This window comes from Anomalospiza imberbis, chromosome 1 (assembly GCF_031753505.1).
Source record: "Anomalospiza imberbis isolate Cuckoo-Finch-1a 21T00152 chromosome 1, ASM3175350v1, whole genome shotgun sequence".
Taxonomy (NCBI): Eukaryota; Metazoa; Chordata; class Aves; order Passeriformes; family Viduidae; genus Anomalospiza; species Anomalospiza imberbis.
In genome coordinates, this window is record NC_089681.1 from 74,547,435 (window position 1) to 74,573,077 (window position 25,643).

General features: G+C 41.8%; 1 protein-coding gene across 5 annotated transcripts; it reads left to right on the forward strand.

Moving 5' to 3' along the window:
- Nucleotides 1–24,669, forward strand: OTULINL (OTU deubiquitinase with linear linkage specificity like). Of its 5 annotated transcripts, XM_068196934.1 has the most exons (10): nt 27–251; nt 6,938–6,946; nt 11,482–11,517; nt 15,280–15,439; nt 15,548–15,579; nt 15,677–15,768; nt 17,921–18,070; nt 18,806–18,934; nt 21,092–21,364; nt 22,466–24,669. In XM_068196934.1, exons 1-10 carry the CDS (start codon nt 167–169, stop codon nt 22,643–22,645), a joined length of 1,146 nt encoding a protein of 381 aa, XP_068053035.1. In that variant the 5' UTR covers nt 27–166; the 3' UTR covers nt 22,646–24,669. The 5 variants fall into 5 exon arrangements, with proteins under 5 accessions (XP_068053010.1, XP_068053035.1, XP_068053019.1 ...); XM_068196909.1 differs by lacking the exons at nt 6,938–6,946; nt 11,482–11,517 and having other exon boundaries at nt 1–247; XM_068196918.1 differs by lacking the exons at nt 27–251; nt 6,938–6,946; nt 11,482–11,517 and adding an exon at nt 3,411–3,552.
- The last annotated feature ends 974 nt before the right edge of the window (nt 24,670–25,643 follow it).

Here is a 25,643-nt window from a genome sequence, read left to right on the forward strand (position 1 = left end):
AGACTTTAACGGAAATGAAACAGGAAGCCAGATCCTTTTACAGCTTGTTGATCTGTGAAGACAAGCTGAGTCTGTAGAAACTCCTTTTTTAACTCCAGAAAAAAAGCAGCCAGGGGAGAGAAGTCCAACTGGGAGTGATACTCTGGAGAGGAGATGCAGAGGCAACATGGCAGAAGGGCCAGCAAGAACAGAGACCACTTCACTGAACATGAAAAGCGAAGCAGAATTAGCTCAGAGAGAAGTGCTGGTAAGTTCATACTGCTGTGCTATAAATTTTGGCATGTCAACAAGCTAGTGATCAGCTAGAGAAAATCCTGTGCTGCTGATTACATCTGCATGGGTGCTACTTTTACCTATGTGTCTAACTATCTGACCTTGATAGTAGTAATAAGTTACAATAAACAAGGAAATGGTTCTTGACTGTTAAAAATGGGCTTGAAAAACTGAAGGAGGAAGCTGACACCAGTTCTGCATCTAGGCTTCCTACTTTTGCTGGGTTGGATGCTGTTGCCTTTGTCTCAGCACTCATTTGGGATTGCTTATATTCTTTGTGCCATGATTATAATCCTGTTGCTCAGCTGCAGATGAGCACAGCAGTTTCTTTGGCTGCTGATTTGTGGGTTTAAACAGACCCAGTTAAAATGTCTTCACACTTGCTTATGGCTTTCAGTATAAGCTTTTGCTATAACTGCTGTGCACTCTCACATGGGTACAAGCAGAGGGAGGTAGTCACAGTCATGGCTACAGCTTGGAAATGTCACAACCTGCCGAAGAACCTGGAGGTTCATGTTGTGGGAAAGTTCATAATTCTCCCAAGGAAGAAAATGCCAGAGCAGTAGAACTTTCCCATCAGCACATAGCCTTGTTTGAGTATCAGAAACATATGCAAAATGCCATGACCAAGAAGTCTGGAAGAAGAGAATCCAATTTAGGCTGCTTCCAGTCTGAGCTCCCTGGAGCTGTCCCCTTGTCCCTGCAGAGCTGCTGCCTACTCAGAGGCAGAGCAGAGAATGCATTATTACTGCTGAAACCTACTGAATGCATGGGCTGTATAAGGCCTTCCCTATCTCCCTACATTGTTCTGTTAGAGCAGGTCCAGAGAAGGACCATGAAGTTGATAAGGGCACTGGCAGGGGGAGTGGGACTAGATGATTTTCAAGGCCCCTTCCAACCCTTAACATTCTATGATTCTCTGAAATATTTTGGAGAAGTTGACGTTTCCTGAAGCTTTCTTAATCGTTGTAGCAGCATGTTTTCAATTCTGCAGGGTCTGTGAAAGAAACTACCTTCCAGTTAGCTGCTATTTCCATTTCTGCTGTTGATCCCAGCTCAGATCTGGATCTTGCTTGCTGTCTCCAGGATTATCCTAACCCACATTCATCTTACAGAAACAGCACACACAGACCAGTCCAACAGTGCAGGAGGGCTGTGTGTTACCTGGCTCAGTCTTACAGTGGTGTATGTATCCAGCATCAAGGAGGGAGGCAGGTAGAGGCTGGCCCATCTCACTCACAAGGAGGAGAGACGTTTTCCTGCCAAAGCCTGCAAATGGAAAAAGGTCCTAGAGAGACCTTCTTGACTCAGGGAAGAGGTCCAGAAAGAGCTTAAGGAGAAAGAAAAGGCACTAATGGACAGTGTTAGTGTAAAAAAGTCTCTCAAGGGGTTTCAGGTAAGTGATCTCTGATTGATTGATTGATTGATTGATTGATTGATTATCCCAGGGCTCATACCCACATATAGAGGCTCAAGACCATGCTCCAGATTGCAAATGCATGGAGGAAAGAGCAGAGAGCTGTGAAGTGGGAAGGACTCACTGATACAGGGCTTGATCTGTAGACATTATACTATACATTTCATTCCTCTCCTCTGATGAGTCAGCAGCCAGGTAAACATTCGCTTTCAAGCCTGCCTGCACAAATAAATCACCAATTAAATCCTAAGATCTTAACACAGGTTAACAGAAGGCAGAAAAATGCAAACTTGGATTTAGCCACAATGTTAAACCATCTTCTGCCACCAACACTGGCCTGGCCAAGGCAAGAAAAAAGCTGGAAAGGGAAGCTGAAGTATGTGATAACTGCAGACAAGATGTGGAAATAAAGTAAATAAGTTCCAGCCACCTTCAAGCCTTTGCAGGTGGATGCCATGTGAGCATATCCTGGCAGCATCTCTCTCAGCTGCAGCTCCTGAGACAGAGCTACATTAAACACAATCTGTGAGTCCATCCGGAAAGCACCAGGTAACCGATGCTGTGGAGAGGCACAGATGTGGCACTTAGGAATTTTTTTTTTTTCCAAATAGACTTTTTGATGGAGCAGCACACAGTGCTACTTACACAACTGACAGCTTTAGGCCTCTTAAGTCAAATGTTTACTTTTGCTATTTTTAGCTGGGTTTTAAGCCTAGATTTTCTTTTACTTGGATAAACGTATCTATGGCTTTCTGCAAGTACAACTAAGTGAATGCTTGGCACACCAATATTTAGCAGGTTTTGCCTATTTTGTTCCTTGCCCAGATTAACTGAGATGGAGGGAGAAACAATCTGATATTCATCGGGCAATACAAATCTCTTCAGTGTTTCATGAAAATTCTTGATCTTCAACCACTTTAATATCTTGTGATATTTTAGGGAAAAATCCCAAACAAAATCCAATAACAGAAGACTGTGTAAGTTTGTCTTGGCTCTGTATTGGAGAAAACTGCTTGTAACTCTGTAAAAGATTTAAGTCTTTGTTGGGACCATCACAATTCCTTTCTGTTTTTCCTCCTAAGTCCTTAATAAGATGGAAGAAAACTATTCTTTAATGTGTAACCAGAAAAGAACGTATACCAGCCTATGCAAATTCTCTACATACCTCTGGGAGAAATTACACATAAAAGTCTATTAGAAGGGAAGGTACTTGGGAAAGGGGAATTTCTTTTTGGATGAATGCACACCATCTTGTTAAAGAGTGAATTGGTGAGGAAATCAACATTTAATAACAGGGAAAAAAACAAAAAACAACCAATAACTTCAAAGTTATTAAGTTGTGTTTACATTTAATGGCTATGTTTGAACAGATGACGATGGTGTTGGTCTCCATTCAGGGCGCTGGAATCCCTAGAAGTGTTTCAGGCAACCCCATCCCTGAAAGAGTTCAGTGCCAGGCTGGAAGAGGCTTTCAGCAACCTGGTCTAGTGGGAAGCGTCCCTGCCCATGGCAGAGGGTTGGAACTAGATGATCTTTATGGCCCCTTCCAGGCCAAACCATGGCATGATTCCATGCTGCTATAAAATGTAAAAGAGTGAGGTGTGACACCCAAGCACAAACTATCTCACTGGCGGAGGAGCGGCAAGTGTTGCTGGGGAAATGGAGGACTCCGCTGGGAGACGGGCCGAGAGACGGTGACAGGGGTTATCCCTGCTTCCCGGTTCCCGGGCACGGCCGGGCGGGATCGGGATCGGGATCTGGAGCGGGGCGGCCCCGCGGGATCCCCGCCCCGGGCGGTGCCGGCGCTGCCTTTGTAGCCGGGTTGGATCCCGGGGAGGCGCAGGGGGAGAGCGGCGGAGCGGGTGAGGCGCGGCGGGGCTGGGGGGCGGTCTCGGAGGGTCCCCGAAGTCGCGGCGAGGGTTTGGCTTTATTGGGCGTCTCTTTATTTTTTTCCCCGTTTTGTTTTCCACTTGACTCTTTGGGGGCCGTTTTGCAGAAGTGGCGGTAGCCGGAGAGCTGCTCCTCGGGCCATCCCGGCGGGACCGCCCGCCCGCCCGCCCGTGTGGGGCCGGGGGCTGCGGGCACCGCCTGGGGAGAGGTGGCCGCGGGCGTGAGGGGAAATGCCGGGAGCGCCGCGGGGCTGAGCTGCCCTGGGGAACTGCTGTGTCCTGAGAGCGGGATTAGCGCCCACCTGCCTGGGGATCGTGGTTGTAGAACAGCAGCGTGCGCCGCTTTCAGCTCGGGTGTTCGGCCGGGCTTTGGCTCTTTGGTTCGGGGGAGGTAATTTTCTTGGTTCCTTTTTCCTTACTGTTTGCAGTATGAATTTAAGTGTTGCAGACTGGCTTGTATTCCCGTCAGAAAGGTGAAGGTTTAGGAAAAAGGAGCTCATAAATGCAGGTGTGATTCAGGGGGACCCAGGAAGGGGCCAGCTGCAGGCGGTCCTCGGTGTCAGGAATGGCTGAACATCACCCAGCTTGTGCCCAGGTGGCCAAGAAGGCCAAGGGCATCCTGGTCTGTATCAGCAACAGTGTGGCCAGCAGGACCAGGACGGTGATTGTCCTGCTGCACTCAGCACTGCTCAGGGCACACCTCAAATCCTGTGTCCAGTTCTGGGCCTCTCTCTACAGTAAAGGCATTGAGGGGCTGGAGCCTGTCGAGAGAAGGGCAGCAGAGCTTGTGAAGGGTCTGGAGCACAAGTCCCATGAGGAGCAACAGAGGGAACTGGGGTTGTTTAGCCTGGAGAAAAGGAGGGTCAGGGTTGACATTTTTGCTCTCTACAACTACCTAAAGGAGGTTGTAGTGAGGTAGGGCTGTTCTCTCGAGTAACAAGTCATACCAGGAGAGATTTAGATTAGATATCAGGGAAAATTTCTTCACTGAAATGGCGTTCAGGCATCAGAACAGGCTGGCCAGGGAAGTGGTTGAGTCACCATCCCTAGAGATATTTATTAGACATGTGGATGTGGCACTTGGGGACATGGTTACTGGTTAGTGGTGGGCTTGATAATGCTGGGTTAACCGGGTAGATTTTAAAGGCCTTTTTCAACCTAAATGATCCTGTGATCTCTTATGTCACTGAGAAGTGGTCGTTTAGACTGAGGATATCATACCCTACCAACTTGCTTTTCTGCTGTACATTCTGTGGTACATTTCTGCTTTGATGGTTACTCATCCCGTTCTCATTTTGCACTGCCTTTCTTACTAAACCAGCTTGTTTTCTCTTTGGAGGAGCTGTGCAAATTGCATGCAGCTTATACTTTCATTTTTGCAGTGGAAAAAGAACCAGATTTATGTGGTATTTAATGAGTGAGTTTAAGCTAGCACGGTGCTACCTGCTCCATTGCTAATACGTGCAAGTACCGTTATTCCCACTTCCGTCCTCTGGCCTGCTCCAGTTTCAGCAAGTGGTGAAACAAAGGGGCAAAATATGTGAAACAGGAAGTGATGACAGGCTAAGAAAGCTTCTTTGTAGTCACTGCAGTGTACTTCTTTAAGAATTTCATTTCTTTGCTAGTGGACAAATAATTTGATTAGAAACTGAGGGGGTCTCCTTATGCTAGGAGGAAAAGGTGCCATTTTCCTATCGCTACAAAGCACTGCCAGGTGAAAGGTGTTAGAATTGTTTTTGGAGGGGAGAAACAGCATGAAAATGCTGGTCAGCATTTAAATCTAAGTGCTTTTCTAGATAAGTATCTGTATTTGGAATTCTAATAAAATTTAATTTTTGTAGTTTGAGATTTTTTGCCATTATTGTATAAAAAGGTTTTTTTTCACTTTGTTTTGCTGTTTGAAATGTGTTGCCTGCCTAGGTGGTGTTCATTTCCCACTCCACATCACGACTTTCTGTCCACCTTGTTTCTTAGATACAGTTTCCAGTTGTATCTTCACATCTTATCTACCGAGAATCAGACAACAAAAGCGAAAGGGTTTTTCAAACATGTATGCAGTTTTTCTTGAGCTTAATGTTTGAAAATGTTTGATCTTGCATAACTACCCAGGCAAATGAGTTTGAGATTTCAGAAATACTTCTGCTGAACCTCCTGACCCTGCACAGCTGAACTGTGGGAGTCATGGTGCCAAACTGTTCTACGAGAGATGATTAGGGTTATAATTTATTTGTTTTAAAAACACAGGGACTAACCAGTACTCAGGAGTCAAAATGTAATATAATTACACTGCTTCAATTACACTTGCATAACTAAATTTGTGTGTGATTAGAATGGTATAAAGTTTACCTTAAGGAGCTTCTTAATCCCCTCTTGTTTTAGGCTGTGAAATTATTTTTTTTAATTACCTTTGGGCTGCCTAAGTCATATTCTAATGGCATTTTGATGGCAGTCTGACTACTTAAAGAGTTATAGTACTCTTTAAAGTGAAAGACTGATCTGAGTTGCTGTCTGACATCTGGCCCTGAATCACTTCACGATCTGTTTTCTGCTAAGAGGGAATTTGGGAAGGCCCGGTGAACACAGGGCATCCTTTCCTCACTCTGGACTGATGCAGCTGGCCTGGTGCCAGCATGTAGCAGCAACGGGGAATTCTGCCCATGTGCTCCATTGCTGGGATTCCCAGCATAGCAGATGCCAGTTCCTCAGAGCATGGTTGCAGTGCTCTGGATCAGAAAACTCAGTGCTCTTTCAGAAAGACAGAGAAACAGCTACTTATTAGTGGAAAGGTCAGAGTTTCATGATAGAAAACACGAGTTCCACTTCTTCAGCTGCAGCAATGTAAAAGCAGTCACTGGCAGTTTTAAGAGGGGAGTTTGTTGCTAGGGATCTTGTACCAATTCTGAGGTGTTAGAGTTTGGTTTGTATATTACAAAATTTCATTTGATGAAAAGTTTGATTTTTTTTCCCCAGAAACAATATAACTCATGATTGGACTATCTGTTGCCTGATAACATAAAAGCATAACAAAAAAAAAAAACTGTAAGAGTTGTGTCCCAGCATAAATGAGGACACAAAGGAAATAAGGGGACTACTGTTCACTTCTTGAGAGGGCTCCAGTGAAGGCAAACATTGTAAAATACTTCAAAACTTCTACAGCTTTCTTCATTAATTTTCTGAGAAATTTTGAAGTCAGCATCTCTTGGTTTTTTTTTCAGCCTTATGCTGTGCTTGTAGCTTCTTCCTATTTTTTCACTGCTCTGCGCACTATGCATCTTTGGCATCCTCAAGATCCAGACCTGAGTGCCTGGGATTTCTATGTAGCCTATGGGGACATGCTGGAAGCTCTTGACAGAGAGAGGAAGTGTGTGTCTCTAGCTCCTGTCCTCATGTCACCAGTGAGGATAGATGCCACTGTGTACCTGTGCAGAGGGATGTGTCAAGCAAGGCAGCTTGTACTGCCCACACTTTTCTTTCAACAAATATTTTTCTGAGGAGAGTGGTGTAGACTGAGCAGAAGATGTGAGTTGTCTTACTTGAGCCATATTCTGTGATGGTGGAGGGTTAAAGGTGTGGCAAGATGTGGCTGTATGTGTTCAGTGTCTGGTCCTTTCCCTAGTTCTACTTCAGCAGGACCCCATCTCAGGTGCCTTGTCCATACATAATATGTTGCTGAGGTTTTCCACGTATTTGAAGTGTTCAGCATTTATTTTTCCAGGGCAGGGTAGTCATGTTGGGTAAATGATGCTCTGAAAGTGTGAAATGTGTACCTTAGCATCAAACTAGTGCCTTGATACAATGTGGTGTCCCTGAGGCTTTGACTATCATCAAGTCTGCCCTTGTATCTGTGCAGCAAAGCAGCATCAAGGCAAGGTGCTTGGCACTGCCTGAAGGTCAGCTGCCACCAGGAAACCACAGAATGGTTTGGATTGGAATGGACTTTGCAGTCCATCTCGTTCCAAGCCCCTGCCATGCACAGGGACACCTTTCACTAGATCGGGTTACTCAGAACTCCATCCAACCTGGCCTTAAACACTTTACGGCGTGGGACATCCACAGCTTCTTTGGGCAGCCTGTTCCAGTGCCTCACCAGCTTCACAGTGAAGGATTTCTACCTAATATCTAACCTAAGCATGACCTCTTTAAATCTAAAGCCATCACCCCTTATAATGTTACTGAATTCCTTTGTAAGAAGTCCCTGTCCATCTTTCCTGTAGGCCCCTTTAGGTACTGGAAGGTGCTACAAGCTCTTTTAGGAGCCTTCCAGTCTGAACAACCTCAGCTCTTTTAGTCTGTTCTCATAAGAGAGGTGCTTCATCCCCCTGATCATTTTCATGGCCTCCTCCATGGACCTTGCACCATTAAGTCCACATCCTTCTTAAGATGGGGGTCCCAGAGCTGGATGCAGTACTGCAGGTGGGGTCTCACCACAGTGGAGGGCAGAATTGCCTCCCTCGAATGGTCAGCAAGGTTTTAATTGCCGAGTTTGTGCAAAATCAGTCTTTTGCAAACTTAAATACTTGGCAAAGGTCTGTTTGTACGGCAAAGAGAAGCCATAGCTGTTTTCCCCAGTTTTGCTCTGAGCACAGCACCATGCCAGGGGCTTGTTTGTGAGCAGCTTGGAGATATGTTTATTGTCCTTCAATAATGGTTTCATTTTGGGTCATTTCCTGCACATGAATTTCAGCTGTGATGTTCTTGCCAAAGGCCAAGGCCTTAAAAATAGGGGGTCCATATAAATGAAGAACTTTAAAAATTATACTGCTGGGTTTCATGTCAGAAACTATCCAGAACCCTGTATTTCATTTTCTTACTTTACAAGTGAAAGTAAGTCTTGCCTCTGCCAAGTGCCAGCTCCTCAAAAAGTGCTCAATATGCAAGGTCACACTTAACTCCATTTTACAGGAGTGCATGGTTTGTATTTTTTTTTAGTTGTTGCCACATAATTGTCTGGTTTTTAGGCAGTTTGAGCAAATGCAGAAGTGTCAGGGAGCTGTGGTCTCTTGATCCCTGCAATTGATGTCTGGAATGCTTCACTTGAAACTTCTCTTGCATCCAAATGTCTGTAAAAATACCAACTGTGCATTAGCAATGACAATAATGACAGTGATATTATTATGCATAATACTACTACTATTAATAATAATGTGATTTTACAAGTAGAAAGCTCTTGCACAGAATATTCTGAGTTCTTAAATCACATTTTTCTGAAATGTTTCTGTTAGCTATGACTTTGGTATTACACTGAGCAATAACTTAAATTTCAGTTACTATCTTGATACAGTCAATTTTACCTTTCAGTATGCTTTTTTTTGTGTAATATTTTAGGTCAGAAGTGCCTGGTAATGCACTGTCATAAAAAGGCAGAGGACTCCTGTGTGCTTGAGCTAACTAAAATATGCCAGTTTGGAAGTGCTGCCCTTGAAATGATGGAGAGAGAGCAGGGTTTAAACACTCCAGCTACTTCCATACAAATACCATGAGCTCTGCAGAATAAAGCTGAAGTTTTGTCTTTGACTGGACACTGAGAGGCAGAAGGAAAGAGATGCAAGGCCAATTTCTGCCATTTGCATTCAGAGTGATGACTTTGATATTTTGCTTTCTTTGGTGTTGCTTTGTGCTTCTAATCGATCTTGAAAAGAGGACAAGACTCAAGTAAAACACTGCTGCAATAACCTCTGCACATACTTGCTGAGGAAGCACAGGCTTTGTGATCTGGTGCACTACCAGGAGATATGAATAATTTGTGATTATTAATCATAAATTATATGTAATTACTAATCCACATGAAAAATACACAGCTCTGCACTGTCTGCACACACAATCAGGAACACTCAGGAGAGGGCCATGCTCTGAAGACAGAAACAAAATCTGTGTGGGGTGCAGCAGTCAGACCCTGTACAGAGATGGGAATGATAAGCAACATGGATATAGTTTGGTGAGACAGGCCTGGCTTTCTCCTTGGACAGTAAACAAGCTCAGAAGAGTTGATTTTTCTCTTTGTCTTGGGTTACTTGATCCTGCTGGTTTCCTGGATATCAGTTGGGATAACTTTTTATCAAGAGGTAGCTTAAAATTCCTTGGAGTGTCCTGTGTCGTGTGCTTAAAAGCATCCAGACAGAGCCAGGGGCACTTCCTGCACCAGGGAATCCCAGGAGTGGGGCAGCTGCCACTGGACCTCTGCTTGGAGAGACCAGGGGGGATGCTGCCTGTGGTATTCCCAGCCACCTAATGACTGTGCATCCTTGGAGGGTGGGGTGGTTGGTGTAAGTCTTGTGCTGTTTAGCAAACAAGATTTAAAAATCAGGAGAAGGAAAATTACTGTTATTGCTAAGTAAGACTTCTTTTTTCTCCCTAACCAGGTTTCAGTTATCTCGACATATCAACATAAAAAACTCAAGGTATTTATACTTGTCAGCTACACTTAAGATGTTCAGGATGAAAGTATTTCCTTTAATCTGTCCGTTTGGATTCAGCATGGCAAAAAAAAAAAAAAAAAAAAAGAAAAGAAAAGAAAAGCATTTTGAGAATTGTGAAACAACCATGAGTGGCATTAGGGGTGACTCAACATGCAACTCTGCAGCAGGCAGAATAAGAATTCTTAGAGTGGGCTTCTTTCAAATAATAGATGTAGTGCATTTACATAAGTTCTGTTTGAAGTGTACAGGCATTAAATAGCAATTCTGAATGGGAACAGAATTTTTTCCACATTAAGAAAAAAACAGTAGCAGAGATTTCAGAGGCTCCTTCTGTAAAGGAGGTTTTTTTTTTCTTTTTTTTTTTTAATAGGAATAGGAGTTTTAGAGAGATTCATGTTTCTTTAATGGCATTAAATGCTTTTCATGTGTTTCTCGTCCAGTATTCTGGACTGTAAATTCTCAGAAGTCTTCTGTCATGCTTTTTCTTACTTAAATGGAAGTGGGGCTAAGCATTATTCATCTTGGATGAAGCACCCTGTGCCTTAAAAAGGAAGCTGAATTATACAGGAAGTGAAGAGCTGAACTTTCCTTTTGTTCTTGTAGGCATTTGTAGAGAGAAAATGGCATGTGCAGGCTAAGGAATGCATTTCTATCTTGATTATATTGCTGAAATTGGTTTTGTAAAGGTAATTCTAGTAGGGCATATTTTAGATAATCACCCAGTAGGTAAGAACACATTATGGTTGTTGCTGCACAGTAAGAATAAGTTGTGTCACAAATGGATAGATACATTAACACCAGCAGTTCCTGATCAGGGAGTCTGAAGAAGGCTGCCAGCTCTATAGTCTATATTTTTCTGAAAAAAGACTTGAGGGAGCTAAGAGGGCACTTGGGACAGCCCTATGCGGAAGAGCTGTGTAAGTAAAACCTTTCTTGCAATTGATGGGCCTCAGCGTTACCAAAACTATTCTGTTTTCTAGATAATTGTGTGATTCTACTTGTATTTTAGGGCTGGCATTCTCATTTGTTTTGGGTTTTTTTGAGTAGAAGGTATCTGATCAGCAGACATGGTTGAACTTTTGATAAGTCACTGACGATTACCATCTTTGTCTGGAAATTATTTTCTTTTTCTTATTATACCAAGGAGAGATCCTCATCTCTCCTATTTGTTAGAACACACGAATGTTGCTTAACAAGTTGACATTGCTTTACTCTGTAAAGGAAGGGGTTTGTAATGAAATAATTACTGAATTAAGCAGTGCTTCTCACATATCTTGGTATGTGCTTGATCTGTTTTCAGCATTTATCTTGTGTGGTGCTGATAATAAACAGGGAAATCAAAGAATTTGTGATCTCTTGGCACCACTTAAAAAGGCATATTTCTCTCTTCTAAACTCTAATGGGATGTAATCTTTTGTAGGTATTGAATTTATATATTTAATAATTTTTCTGTGTCTCCCTCTTGGTTCATTCAGTTGAGGTCTAGGTACACGTGCATCATGCTTGAGCCTGCTCCTTAAGGGTAAGTTTGTTTGTTTTCCCTTAAAAGAGGGACTTTGCCTTTTCTGTAACATACCTTGGTGCTGATGTTGTGTAATCTGAAAAATAGCAATGTGCAACAACGTGAAGAGAACTGCATGCACACTTTGAACACAGGCAAACTTGGACCTCCATGCCAAGCTTTGCATGTCTCAGTTGAGGGGTCTCCCTTCCTAGCTCTGCATCCAACAGAGGAGGAAGAAGGAGTGGTTCAGGTGGGGCACCATAAGGACTGGCACAACAGAGTCCCACATTCTGCCTCTCTTTTTGAATGAGGGTATACCTGCTTTTTCGGAACAAGAAACATAATTTTGTGTGATGGGAGTATGAAACCTGGCCACTTTATGGGGACAAGGGCTATGTCCTGCTTTCATTACCAAAAAGACGGTGAAGAGGAATGTTCCAAAAAGAAATCATTCTGTCAGGTTTTAATTTGGGAAGATGTTCTGTTATCTTTCTGATGGCCTTGTTAATGGTATGGAGAAAACCAGTAAAGGGTGACTGCACCATCAGGCATGCTGGAATATTCAGTAATACATACGGTGCTGTCTGCTAGTTCCCAAGCTGATCTCTGACATTTTGCATTTCATCAATTATGCATATTTAAGGTGGCAGCCTCCAAAAAGATTGTGAGGGAGTCAAATGTGAAGCAAATCCTTTAGAGATTCTTCCTGAGTTACTTGAGAATGAAACAGATGCTGCAGACGTCCCTTACTTATCTTTTTTTCTGGCCTTTTTTGTTGTTTCTATTTTATTCTGTGTGTCTCTCCTGCTGACTTTGCAGGGGGTAAAAGCTTAAGGCTTGGCACTAGCGGGAAGCTGATATGGCATGAAAAGAAAATATGGTGTACTACTTGCTCTGTAAGCTTTGCTGTCAGCTCCTGATCTACTCCAGCACTGTTCAGCCTCTGTTCTTCCAAATTTCTGCATGGCAGAAGAGTCAGGCCTCCCTGTCATGCTGATGCTTGCAGTCAGTCTTCAAGAAGATGGGAGCCCAGCAGCTGGTCACAGCACCAACTGCTCCTGTCACTGCCCCCTGAGGAGCAGGATAAATTGTGCCCATATCCCAGGGAATAGGTTTGGTTTAAAAATCTGTGGGTTTATTTTACTCCCCCCACTAATGTGTTATTTATTTAATTGCTTGTTGGTTTATGAAGACTTCTGAAAGGTGCAGGTAGGGGGGTGGCAAGATCTATTTGAAGCTGCTGCCTTCTTTAATTTATGTTCATGATGTATTTTTACCAGCAGCACTTTGTGATCCCACTGCTACTTCTAAATGTCATTTACTTGAATAAAAATGTAATTAATTTCTAAGTGTGACATAAGCACCAAAAGTATTAACTGAATCGCAAAGTGCTGTTCGAACAGCAGCTTTCCCTTGACAGGAGGGAATGTTCATGAAGTATGCTGCAATACAAGTGTAGCAAAAATACTCAAAATCACTTGTTTGCAGGTTTTTCCATTGCCCATTAGGCTTTCTACTAGGGAAATACCCATATTGAATATAAATGGGTGAGCACTACTGGGTTATCTCATGTTCTCTGACACTGATTTGTGTTTCTGATGGAAACCAGTAAGCCTATGCTTCCCAGCACTCCTTGAAGAGCAGTTGCTCAAGCACCTGTTAACCATATGCATTGAAAGAGAGATTGTTGAACTCCAGTAGCCTGAGGATTTTTCAGGATTATTACCATCAAAAACTTTTTCAAAAGAGTGCTTGATTCAGTTTAAAAACTGATGTGGAGCTCTCATCTTTCTGCCTGTAAAAAGGGGTAAGGGAAGAAATTTTGCATTCACGTGTATTTCTGGTTCTTCATAATGCAGAGTATGTCATTTTAACAGATGGATCAGCTCTTGTTTTTTTTATAAAGCCAGTTTGTTCAAAATCAAATGTGGGAGTGGACCATACAGTTCTTTTAAGTAATGAAATTGAAGTCGGCTGCAACTTTCTTTTGATACTGTATATTTAAATTAGTGTTAATTTCAATCATCACTGATTTGCATACAACAGTGTAAGTCCAGAATATCCACTGATCCATGGGCTGAACATCTGTGAGCCATCATGTTCCATTCTAGTGGACAGAAGGTTCAGTTATCAAAGTCCACTGAGATTTTTTTTTTTCAATGTTGATGCCTTTATCCTAAAGAAGAGAGAGAAAAAATTGCAGTTGCTTGATTCTGCTGGGATTGTCATTTCTCTAGGTAGAAGTTTGTGTGTTTATTGAGAATGTGCCTACCAGTGTTCCTCAGGAGGAAGTTGGGAGTGTGTTTATATGTGCGTGTGAGCTGTAAGTGGGAATGTCTGGTTTTTCTATGAAGTTTTCCATTTCCAAACCTTACAGCTGGTGTTTTGTTGTCTGTTACTTGGCATCAGTAATAAATATTTTCTGGAGCTTTAGAACTAGCACCCCAACCCCACCTCTGATTACTTAAAATTTATGGACACCTTCTCATTTACAGCTCTTAACCTGCCCTTAGTTCACAGGAGAGACAAAGTCTGGGTCTCACCACTGGATGACTTCCATACAAAATCTTGTAATAAAACTTCTTCAAACAACAGACTATTGGGAAAGGCAAAGTATCAGCAGTGCTCTGTATACATGCAACAGTGTTCGTAAAAATGAGTGCATCACTGTTTATCTTGTTGCTAAGGTTAGAACTGATATGTAACTCTTAGACTGGATTGTTGTCCACAGTGCATGGGCTTAATTTACTTGGAAAACTTAAGCCCCTCTTAAATTTCCTGTTGAAGCCAGAAGGGGCAGAAGTTCAGCTGACATAAAACTATGTGGAATGAGTAATCCCCTCTGCAGACTCCCTGGAGAAGGATCTTTTCAGCCTTCTCTGTGGATGCCTCTGTAAAAAGTTGAGTTCTTTTAAGGTTTTGTACTAAATCAATAAATAAGTTAACAGAGCAGCTGTTCATCTTGAGTTCTGGGAATTTCCTATATTCAAATTTCTTCCAGAGGACAAATTTCTCACTTAGGGAGCAGATACTGCCTTTGTCACCTGTTCAGTCTCCAAGCCCTCTCTCACTTGTACGTCTTCTTATCCACAACAGACAACAATAAACTTCCCTAACCTTGTCTGTAATGCCAGGGGAGCAACAGAATCTTGTCCTTGTTAATGTCTGTGAAGTGAGCGTGTGATGATCTCCTAAGCTTTCTACAAAATCCCTGGGGAGGATCTTCCTCTGGAGTTTTAAATTGATCCTAAACTTACCCAAACTGAGGCAGGAACATTCCTTTAATTCCCCTGTAGTCATATGATGCTTAGTCAGCTAATATTGCCTTATATGGCCCATTTGTTGACTACAAGTAAGTCCTACGAACCTCTGGTCTTTAAAGCCATGACTTAGAAACAAAATAATGACAGTACAGGTCTCTAGATCAGCACATCCTGAAATTAAAAAAAAAAAAATTGTTTTTTTTTTGTTACTGAGCAGTGCATTTGATACCAGTCTTCCTGTGACTCCATTGTAACTGTATATATAGCCTTCACTGTGTGCAAGATAAGGTGGAAATGTGAACTACGTGCACCCAAGCCCCTAGAAACTTGAAAAAGCTAACTACATAAATTATGTGTATTAAGTAAAATATATTAATCTTTTGCATGTAATGTTTTGTGTTTCATTTGAATTGATACCATGTTTGGATGATCTTTCTTTTTGCAAGAAAACCAACAGAAACAAGTACTTCAAAGTAGTGATAAGATTTTTCCCTCTCCCTTTTGATCACTATTTTAGGAAGGCATGAGGTGTGGTCCTGGAAAACAGCCAGCAAGGAATCCCTGTGTCTCATGTGGCAAAAAGTGAAAGTGCAGCTAATATTAAGCATGTCCTTCCTCACTGCTCTTTTTTGGTATTGTAGAAGGCTATACAGCTTTTTAGCACAGCTGCTGAAACGGTAGGTTTTTATTATGCAGACTTCAGTCTTCAACACTGTTGCTTATTTCAGTGAATACTGTCCTTCAACACCTCCCCATTGACACCTGTTCTATCATTTATGTTTCAGGTGGAGCAACTACCTTCAGAGACAACTCATAAGTAAGCTTTTTGTTGTCATTCATTAATGACCCTCTCAACTTCCCTTTAGATGCACAACAGCAGAATGTAACTAATCTGTGAATCAATCTCAATTTAGGGAATCTCAGTGTGCAGCCAGAAGTTGATCTACTTGGTTATAGTGCAAGAGAATGGAAAGGAGAAACAAAGCAGGCCAAACAGATGAGGGAGGTAAGAGTTAAATTTTAATCTCTGCATGAGGACAGGGGAGAACCAGCACCTGGGAAAGGAGTAGCACTCTCAGCGCAAACAGCTGCAGCAGCTATCAAAGCCTGCTACACTGGCTAGTCAAATGAAAACAAAAGGGACAGCATGAACATGGGTCTAAATAAAGAGTGCAGCAGTGCAGGTCAAAATGTAGATCAGGTTTTAGTCTTGTATATATTCTAAATTCCCTCTTCTAGCACCAGCAACCCACACAGCAACCTTAACAGGAAAAATCATCCCCAGTGCTAAAGCCCAAATAATGTGGTCTTAGGCGCTGTCACTTAACCAGACTTTGATTTAAGGTAAAAACTCTTACTCCAGGGAGGAAGGAAGCACCACATCCATTTCTCTTCCAAGCTCTGAAGGTCCATCCTTGGCAGCCTTCCCCTCTGCAGCATCATCAGCTGCAGCTGGTGGCAGGCAGGGCAGGAGCTGGCATCTAACCTGTGCCAGCTTGGGTGCTGCCTAGCAGGCAGGGAGCTGGGGTGCTTGATAGTGGCCATCCCATGCCTTTGGGCACAGTCCCTCTGCTCCAGCTCTGCACTCCAGCCCAGGTGCTTCTGTGCCGGTGTCTTCCCCTGGACAGGGCGCTGCTGGCAAGACAGGCAGTTCAGCTGCTCCGGTGTATTTGACATGCATTGGCATTAGATCACGGTATCGGAATCCTCAGAGCAAATGCATACCAAGAAGGGCTTAAAGGGTAAAAAGAAGGAATATGGATAAACAGTATGCATAAACAGTAGCATAAAGGGGTTGTAGAAAAAAGAAGATAGTTTTCAAAAAGCTGGAATTGCGTTCAAGTGATGAACAGAGAAAAGATCCCGTTTTGCCATGTTAAATGCAGGAACACAGCAGTGCCAAGAGTTCACAGAACAACACTCAAGGCCAAAAACTATTTGGAGGAGAAAGTAACAAAAGATAGCAAAACTTCTAATAAATTTGTAAGCCCATACTGGGCAAAAAGCCTTTCAGAAAATCTATGAGTCTTCTGGATGACCAGACCTGAAAAGGAGACTCCTGTATATGGAGCAGTCAGTGGATGTCTGGTTGCATCATGTAGAAGTTGCCATGGTAAGGAGTACATTTTAGGATGAGGTCTTGTGAGATCCAGCATATCATGCTTGCTGTCCCCAAAAGGAACAATTCCATGTTTGTCATGTCTCTCCCTCTTTCTCACCTTGTCCTAGCTAAGCAGTCCCTCTCCCTCTTCTGTGCTGGCTCCTGTCCTCTTTTGGATATGGTACACCTAGATGGTGGGCTGATAAAGCAGGTCATCTAGAAAGAGGCTTCTCTGAGGCCTTCAAGATTGCTGAAGCAGCAGGAAACTCCCTCAGCAGAAAGAGTTTAATAGGCTTACTATCTCAGCTGATACGGTAAGGGTAAGGAGACAGAGTGCAGCTGAGAAGTGGTGGTGGGATGGGGTGAGGGAGTAACCAAGACAGAGGATGAGTAACTGAGACCATCCTGCTGCCCCTTTCAGGAAGCAAACTGGAAGTGATGGAGCAGCCTGTGGGACTGTAGAGTCCTCTCCCTAATTCTCTGCCAGTTTATTGCTCAGAATTGTCTCAACAAGGGTTCAGATAGCAGCCAGTGGTAATGCAGGGTGTGTGGCTGGACCGAGGGCCATCTGCTTCAGCACAGAGCTGTCAGATCTGCTCTGCCTCAGGTCAGTGTTGCACAATGGATTCAGGTCAATGTAAGGAGATGGTGTTTGCCAAAAGAAGTTTTCTCCAGATACTGGTTCCTGCCCTTTTGCCGCTGCATCTCACATGTCAGTGCAAATTGTAAAGCGGTTGAGGTTAATGCTGTTACGGCACAGAAATCTGTGCTGATCTGCTCTAGTTTGGTTGACCATGTGAATGTTTACAGTAGCAGCCTTGAACGAGTTGCTGGGTTTGGAAGGAATGCAGAATCACTCTTAATGGGCAGCACCAGTCTAAGGTGTTTACAAAACCATGCTGTTTAACATTTCTGTGTATATAAATCTTAAAAATATACTCTCTTGTTCTCCTAGCTCCCTCTTATGAGTAGTTTGGAATTGGACTTCAAACAACATGGGTGTTTTTTCCAAAGATTAATATTTTTTTATTACTAATTTTTCTTTGTCTCTTTCTAGGCATATGAAGAATTGTTCAGGAGCTGTCATATCAAATACCTGAGACAAGTCAGGAGGGACAACTACAGCGTAGTAAGAGCGGTGCTTTTTCAGATATTCAGCCAAGGCATTCCTTTTCCTTCGTGGATGAAGGAAAGAGATATATTAAAGGTAAAATTCACTTCATAAATGAACACATTGTAGCTATCCATGCACAGCAGAAGGAAGCTTTGTTCAGTGTGAAAAGGCTGTCAAAGTGAAAAATCATTATCGGAATTTAAAGATAAGTTTTTCAAACTCATTGAACTACATTTAATTGAAAAACTGTCCCTGATCTAAATATACCAATGTGAACATGAGTCTAAATGTAAAAAAAAAAAAAGTAAATGTGGATGGATGAATGTTACTGCCATCCTGCTAGATGTCACTCCCTTAACACAACAGGTTATTTGCATCCTCCCCATCCACATCCATGCAAAGTTCAGTGGGTCACTTGGGAGCTGCTGTGTTGCTGGAGCAGTAGGTATCCTGCCCTGAACTCCAAGAGTACCTGTAGAGAAGCATGTGCAGACTGTAAGGTGTCTGTGATCCTAAATACCTCACTGAATTTGGAAGTATCCAGCTATTCCAGAGTGTGGGTTATATATTTTGTTGAGAGCATATTTTCATCTTTTTTTTTTTTTTTTTTTGGCTGGCTCTGTTTTAAAAGTTTCTTAAGGACTTGGCAGTTAAGTGGATCCTCCTTCATAGCATTTGAATTGTGAGGTCCATTTACTTTGTTGTTTGAACTGTACAAACAGCTGATAGAACCACATCATAAATTGTATGTAGACAAGTTTATATAACCTTATATTCTGCTTCTTGTTATGGTTATAATTAGCTTGCCTTTTGGTTTTTTTTTCCCAGCTCCCTGAAAAGCTTTTGTATTCTCAAGGTTGTAACTGGATTCAACAATACAGTTTTGGGCCAGAAAGATACACAGGTCCCAATGCCTTTGGGAAGTTGCGCAAATGTATGGAGGCCTTAAAGACAAACGTGAGTATCTAGGAAATAGTTGGGAGGAATAAAAGCCTTGAGAAATGGGTTCAGACAGATTTAAGGAACTTCTCCTGGTTGCATATTGGTGGGGCAGCCAGCCTCCATTCCAGGTTCAGACTGCTGAGTTGCTGGGAATGCCATCACCTCTCCTGCAGGGGAATCCAGGTTTTGGTGATCTATTAGGCCAAGTACTCAGGAGTTCCCTGCAAGTTAGGGAGGCCACTGTCCCCACAGCTAGTCCTTGCCATCAAGTGGCTCCTGAAGTATCTCATCATTTTGATTAAAAATAAACATGCTGTATGAGATGCTTCTGGATTCCTCCCCAGCTGGAAAGGAGCAAACAAGCAGTGCATTTTTTTCTAAAGCAATTGTATTTTCCATGCTTCTATCCTCATTAACTATTTTAATTATCCATTTTTTGCTATAATTTCTCTCTGTAAGCTTGCACTTGATTGCAAAGACCTGTCAGCCTCAGTGCCCCCTCTGCTCAGCATTGCCAGATTGCCATAATTCCCAACCCAGGACTATAATTCTTATTTAATATAAGAATTATATTATAATATTCTTATTTAATATAATTCAGACTTAAAACCTGGGGAGATTTTGTAGCCCCAAAGCCTTCTGAAAGAGAGATAGAGTTGACCTGTCAAGACCTTGCACCTCTCTTGAGCTCCTCTGGGGTTTCTGCGCATCTGCAGTGATAGCAATTGTTAATTAAAAAAACAAAACAAACAAAAAAACCCCACCCCAAACACACTAATTTAAGCTCTAGAAACAAAGCATTAGAAAGAAAAAAAGGAGATTAAAATAGATGATTTGGTCCCTTGCCGGCACCTTTGCTGTGCCAAAGTGACAGCTGCATCATCTTAAGATGGGCCTGGTAGTTATGAGCAGTTATCATTTTGTTCTGGTTGCTCTTTGTATTTCCCAAATATATTTGGGTTATTTGGCTTTCATTTTTAGCTTGGTGTAGTTCTTTTGGCTGATGTTAGTGCACAAAGCATTTAATCTGCATTTTTAAGAAAAAAGTTTCAAGTTAAAAGAATGAATAAATTCTTACAATTAACAAATTGTTTCAAAGTAACTCTGTGATGCTTTATGCTACTACTGGGCATGAGGTATAGCTCCCAGCTTCATTTTTTTTTTTTCTTATAAAGATGATGTTTGGCCAGTGAGATGGACTTTTGCCTATTTTTACTAACAGGGTTCTTTGCTGCCTTTCCCAGCTCCATCATCATAGAATCATGGAATAATTTAGTTTGGAAAGACCTTTAAGATCATCAAGTCCAACCATTAACCCAGCACTAAACCGTGTCCACAAGTGCTACATTTACACTTTTAAATATTTCCAGGGACAGTGACACAACCACTTCCCTGGACTGCCTGTTCCAATGCTTGACAACACTTTTGATGAAGAATTTTCTTCTGGTATCCAATCAAAATCTCCCCTGGCAAAACTTCAGGCCTTTTCCTCTTGTTCTATGACATGCTAGCTGGGAGAAAAGACCAACCCCCCACTTGGCTACACCCTCCGTTTAGGTAGTTGTAGAGTGTGATAAGATTTCCCCTTCAGCCTTGTTTTCTCCAGGCTAAACACCCCCAGCTCCCTCAGCTGCTCCTCATCAGACTTGTGCTCCAGATCCTTTATCACCTCTGCTGCCCTTCTGTGGACACACTCTAGCACCTCAATGTCCTTCTCATAGTGAGGTGCAAAAACTGAAGACAGGATTTGAGGTGTGATCTCACCAGTGCTGAGTACAGGGGGACAATCACTGCCCTGCTCCTGCTGGCCACACTACTGCTGGTACAGGCCAGGATGCCCTTGGCCTTCTTGGCCAGCTGGCTTATGTTCAGCTGCTGTTGTCCAGCATCCCCACTTTTCCACGGAGCTACTTTCCAGCCACCTTGCCCCCAGCCTGTAGCACTGCCTGAGGTTGTTGTTACCCAGGCAGGACCCGGCACTTGGCCTTGTTGCACCTCAAACCATTGGCCTTGATCAGACTGGGGCTGCTGCCTGCAAATGCTGTTGTGCCTGGGCTCTGTCAATTAATAGCTGCTTTACACTTAGACCAGGCTTCTTTTCCTGTTTTGCAACCTTTTGTGTTAAATAGAATTCTTAATAATTTTAATAATAATCTTCTGTGTGCCTTCCAGTGGGCTGAAATAAGCGCTACAAGAGATCATGAAGAAAGAGGAAGTATGTGTAATACACTGTTTTCTGATGAAAGCAAGGAATACAAACTATATGAGGCCATAAAATTCATCATGCTTTATGAAGTTGTTGAAGCTTATGAGCAGATAAAGAGCAGGGATGAACCCGTACACAACCTTTTTAGCCTTCTCTTTGCTCGTGACTCTTCATCTGACCCTCTGAGTTTCATGATGAATCATCTGAACTCCATAGGTGACTCTATTTGCTTAGACCAGGTAAGGATATAGATGAAAAATCACAAAACTTACTCCATCTCTGTAGTGATTATGCAATTATACATTGTCCATGATAGCTGGCCCATTTTTTTTCTTTGAGATGTGGGGAAGTGGACTGAGGATAGCCATTTATCTTCCAGGAAAAAAAAACCTGTAGTAAGAGTAGACCAAAAATAAATGCTACAGGCTATCAATAAGACATAGTTTAGAACAATAATAACTTTGATACGTAAAATAGTTTTAGATTATGCTGTTTTGACCAGTTGTTTTGCTTTTCCTATCTGTTTCACTATGCCAAATCCTATAGCATCACTCTCTTTTCTTCCCACCCTTTGGTTCTCATGAGATCTAATGTCTATTAAGAGTAGGTAATGAGAACTCTACTAATCACCTTTATATCTTAAGGTTTTTGTTTCCTGTTTTATAATTAGTGAGAAGTTCATTGCTGACGTACAAACTCCGCAATGCCACTCTGTAAATGGTTTCACTTTCCGATGGCTGAAATTATTTTTTATAATCAATTTCAGTTATCACATCAATTGTTATGTGATGCAGTCAGATTTAGGAACAGTTTGATTATAACTGGACAAGTTCTGCTCTGTCTGGCTATGCCCAAGGATATGAACTTTTCCCAAACGTCTTTTTCCCTGATTAAGCAATCTATTGCAAGAAGTATCAATGAAGATGCCAGTTCTCCAGTTTCATCTATCTGAAGTACCAAGAAATTTTTTCCTTTCTCTGTCATGTTTTCCATATGTAGCAAGTGATCACAAGGTGGCAGGCTTCCCATTTTTTCAGGGTATATCAGTCTTGGTAAGGGCTATTCCTTTCTTGCTCTCCAATCAGCTGTGTGAGCTGGCTTGGGAGCAGGTTATGTATGGTGTCAGGCAGAGGAGGAATGTTTCTACATGCAAAAGAGAAGTGGAAGGGCTGGTGGGAATGCCCTCAAACTTTTAATGTTCTTACACCACTAGCAAAAGGGCCCCTTTTATACTTTGTCTACTGTTTTGAAGCTAAATTACTTGCCTTAACTTGGATTATCTTCAGTTTAGTTTTTGAAGCCTAGAAATAAATAAACAAACTGATTACTTTCATTTTTAGGTTGAACTGTTTCTTCTTGGATACTTACTTGAAGTAAAGATAAGAGTTTACAGACTGCATAGGTTTAATACTGAGGAATTTCAAGTAAACTATCCGGATGAATACCGAAGGGAATGGAATGAGATTTCTCTCCTGACTGAGGATGACCACTACTATCACATCCCCCTTTTCAGAATGTGAAGGACCAGTGACTTTTTTTTTCCTTTGTATAGTATAGTGAATGACCAGTTCCAGTGATTTAGTTTTCTAATCAGCAGCAGTAAATTCTTAAGAATGCTCATTAACGATTACAAAATGCTTTATGGGTTTATTGTGTAAACATTTTGCTTTCCCGTTGCAGCTCAGTTCACCATCAGTCAGCCATAAAAACCATAAAATATATTGCTATACAATATATTTTGGGGCAAAAAAATGTGATGTTGGAGGGTTCTCAGACAAAAAAATTTGGACTGCCTGACAACGAAGGCAAAGGTTATGCTGGGTTTTCCATTGCTAGCCTAAGGGTTTACTCTGACATCCATGGATGGGTTAAACTTATGTGCCTAAAGCAACAACTGCCTTTCCCTACTCCTGTCTGTCTCTAGCTAGGGAGGATGAATCACAGAGGAAGGAAATCCCGGGGTCCTACAGTTTATATTCCATGATATTTAACTTGCATTGACTTGGGAAGGGAGGATATAAACTGGGGCCTCTGCATGGCTGCTTGAAATCCACTTGGCTTCCCTTGTTGCTGGAGCACCTCTCTCCAGGGATGGACAGAGCAAGCAGTGGCAAGTTGCACTTAACTTTAGACATGGGAAATGGAGCTGTCTGCAACCAGTGGTGATCCCTGAAGGGGAAGAACTGTTACACAGGGGGAACAATCAACACATGGGAATACTGTGCCAGATGAATGGAAGATCTCCTGTGTAAGTGAATAAAGTACATCGCTTTCTCCAGGGTAAAAAGGGCAGCATTAATGGGTGACATGCAACAGAGTCACACCCAGTGGCTGCATATGGCTTTGCTCAGCTTGTAAATCCTTCAAGGGCTGATTTCAACATTACCTGCCAAGATTTCCTTTGCAATTCATCTGAGAAAGCTGTGCATGGAATACAGGCCGAAACCATTGCATTTTCAGAAAATATTAATTTTTATGCATTATATGAATTCAGCAGTGTTGCATATATATTTTATCCGCTGATTATGTATTAATCTCCTTGCCTAAGATTGCTATCTTTAATTTAGACCTCTGTGTTTGAAGAAGTCTGTCCAGGAAAGTAAATGAGAGTTACCTTCCTACATGGAACATTTTGCTCAATTCTGTTTTCTAAAAGAATCAGTATGTTTTGATTATTTCAAAATAAGGGACCTTAACTTGAAGAAGTATTTGATCTCGCAAAATATTTGTGAAAAGCTTACAATGCCACAGGCTCATGGTTGTATTGAAGAGGGTGGGATTTATTAAGAAACAAAGCCTCTCCTTTCCTTATCCTAGAGGTATAGAGGGACAGGCAGGTTTGTTTTATTAAACCTGCAGGATAAAATGCAAGCCAGTAGCAAAAATGGGAACAGGGCCTGCAGGAGCCAAAGCAGTTGCATGAGGTATCTTCATGGTAATGCTTGGAGTCAGTGGAGTGTGCTCAGTTCCTTTGTGTAAAGAAAAGCTATTTTATCCCTTATGCTCCTTTTATTTGTATATATATATGTGTATATATGTATTTATAAATACAAACACCTTAGTTCTGTATTGTAGCTGTTTTGTTTCCTGAAAGTTCACTTTTATTGAATGATTTGTAGATTTTAATTAAGAAGGTTTGATGGCTGTAATAATTTCATCTCAACAAAACTTGCATAGCAAGTGCTTTTATTTATTAAAAGAAAGTTTTTACACTGAATGAAATAATTTTCTTATTTTAGATTTGGTTCTGCTCTGCATGGGGAAAAGTTACAATACTTAAGTGTAGAGTATTGTTATCTATTTTGCATCAACAGTACATTTACAGTTATCAATAAACTTGTCTATATTTTATTCATGTTTTGGAACAAACAGACATACCATAAATAAGTATGTATTTTTGTAGTGGGCTTTTTAATGATTTGCATATTATTTGTGTTTAGGAATACAAAAGCATTCCAGCTGAAAGTGATAAATGGTGAAAATGTACATTTTTGTGATCTTGAGCATATTAATAGCAGGGAATTAATAAAAAATCTAAAACAGACAGTGGAATTTACCTTGCCAATTTGGATATTTGTATCTGAACCAGGTCACCTGAGCCAGGGCTCTCTGCCTTGTCAGTGGAAGGCAGCCAGAGGGGTGGGTCTGTAGAAGGGACTGGTTCTCTTCACTGAATGTAGTGGGAGCTGGAAGTGATCAGCATAAATCTCTCTGCTCTAGATATTTGAAGTTAGGTGAGATTAATGTTGTCCCAAGAATCTGGAAAGGACATACAGAAACAGATCTCCTGGCTTATCAGGTGTCAGAGGTGCCAGCCAAGTCATGCCAGGAACAGAAATGGGAGGTGAAAACAGAGGAGCTTTAGGGGAGGATATCACAAGTCTTAGAGATAAATGCAGAGAGGCTCATAAGAAACACTGAGACATGTTTGGGGCTGCACTGAGTTTTAACCAGGTTCTCTGATAATATATTTTACATATGTATAAATCAAAAATAAATTACTCAAAGGCAGGAAGAAAAAAAAAGGTGTGATAGTTCAAACAGTAGAAATGTTACAGGCATATCTGTTAAAAGGATGAAAGACATTTTTTCCGACTGCAAGAGTGGCTTAATAAAAGCAATTTGCAGCAGCACTAGTCAGAAAAGATAGTTGTAACATTCAGTCCAGCAAGTGTAACTTATCTAGAGCTCCACAGTATACTGCACACAATAAGAGTGATACATTTAGGATCAAATTAGGGCTGTTTGAGTTACAGCTGCTAGGAGCCCAGCACTTCGGAAACGCAAGAGGGGAAGGAAGTAAGATACATGATTTAAATAAAAAGAAAAGAGAACACCATTTCTATGGAAAGCCACCAGCCTATTTATCTTACTGTCCTTTTCAAAGCAAGACATAAACCTGAACAAAATTCCAGTACAGTTAAGTCCATAAAATACTGGTTTTAATGAAGACTCTATTACATAAATTAATATCAGAATGTTGACTGTACCTTTGTGAGTCACAAATGCGAACTATTA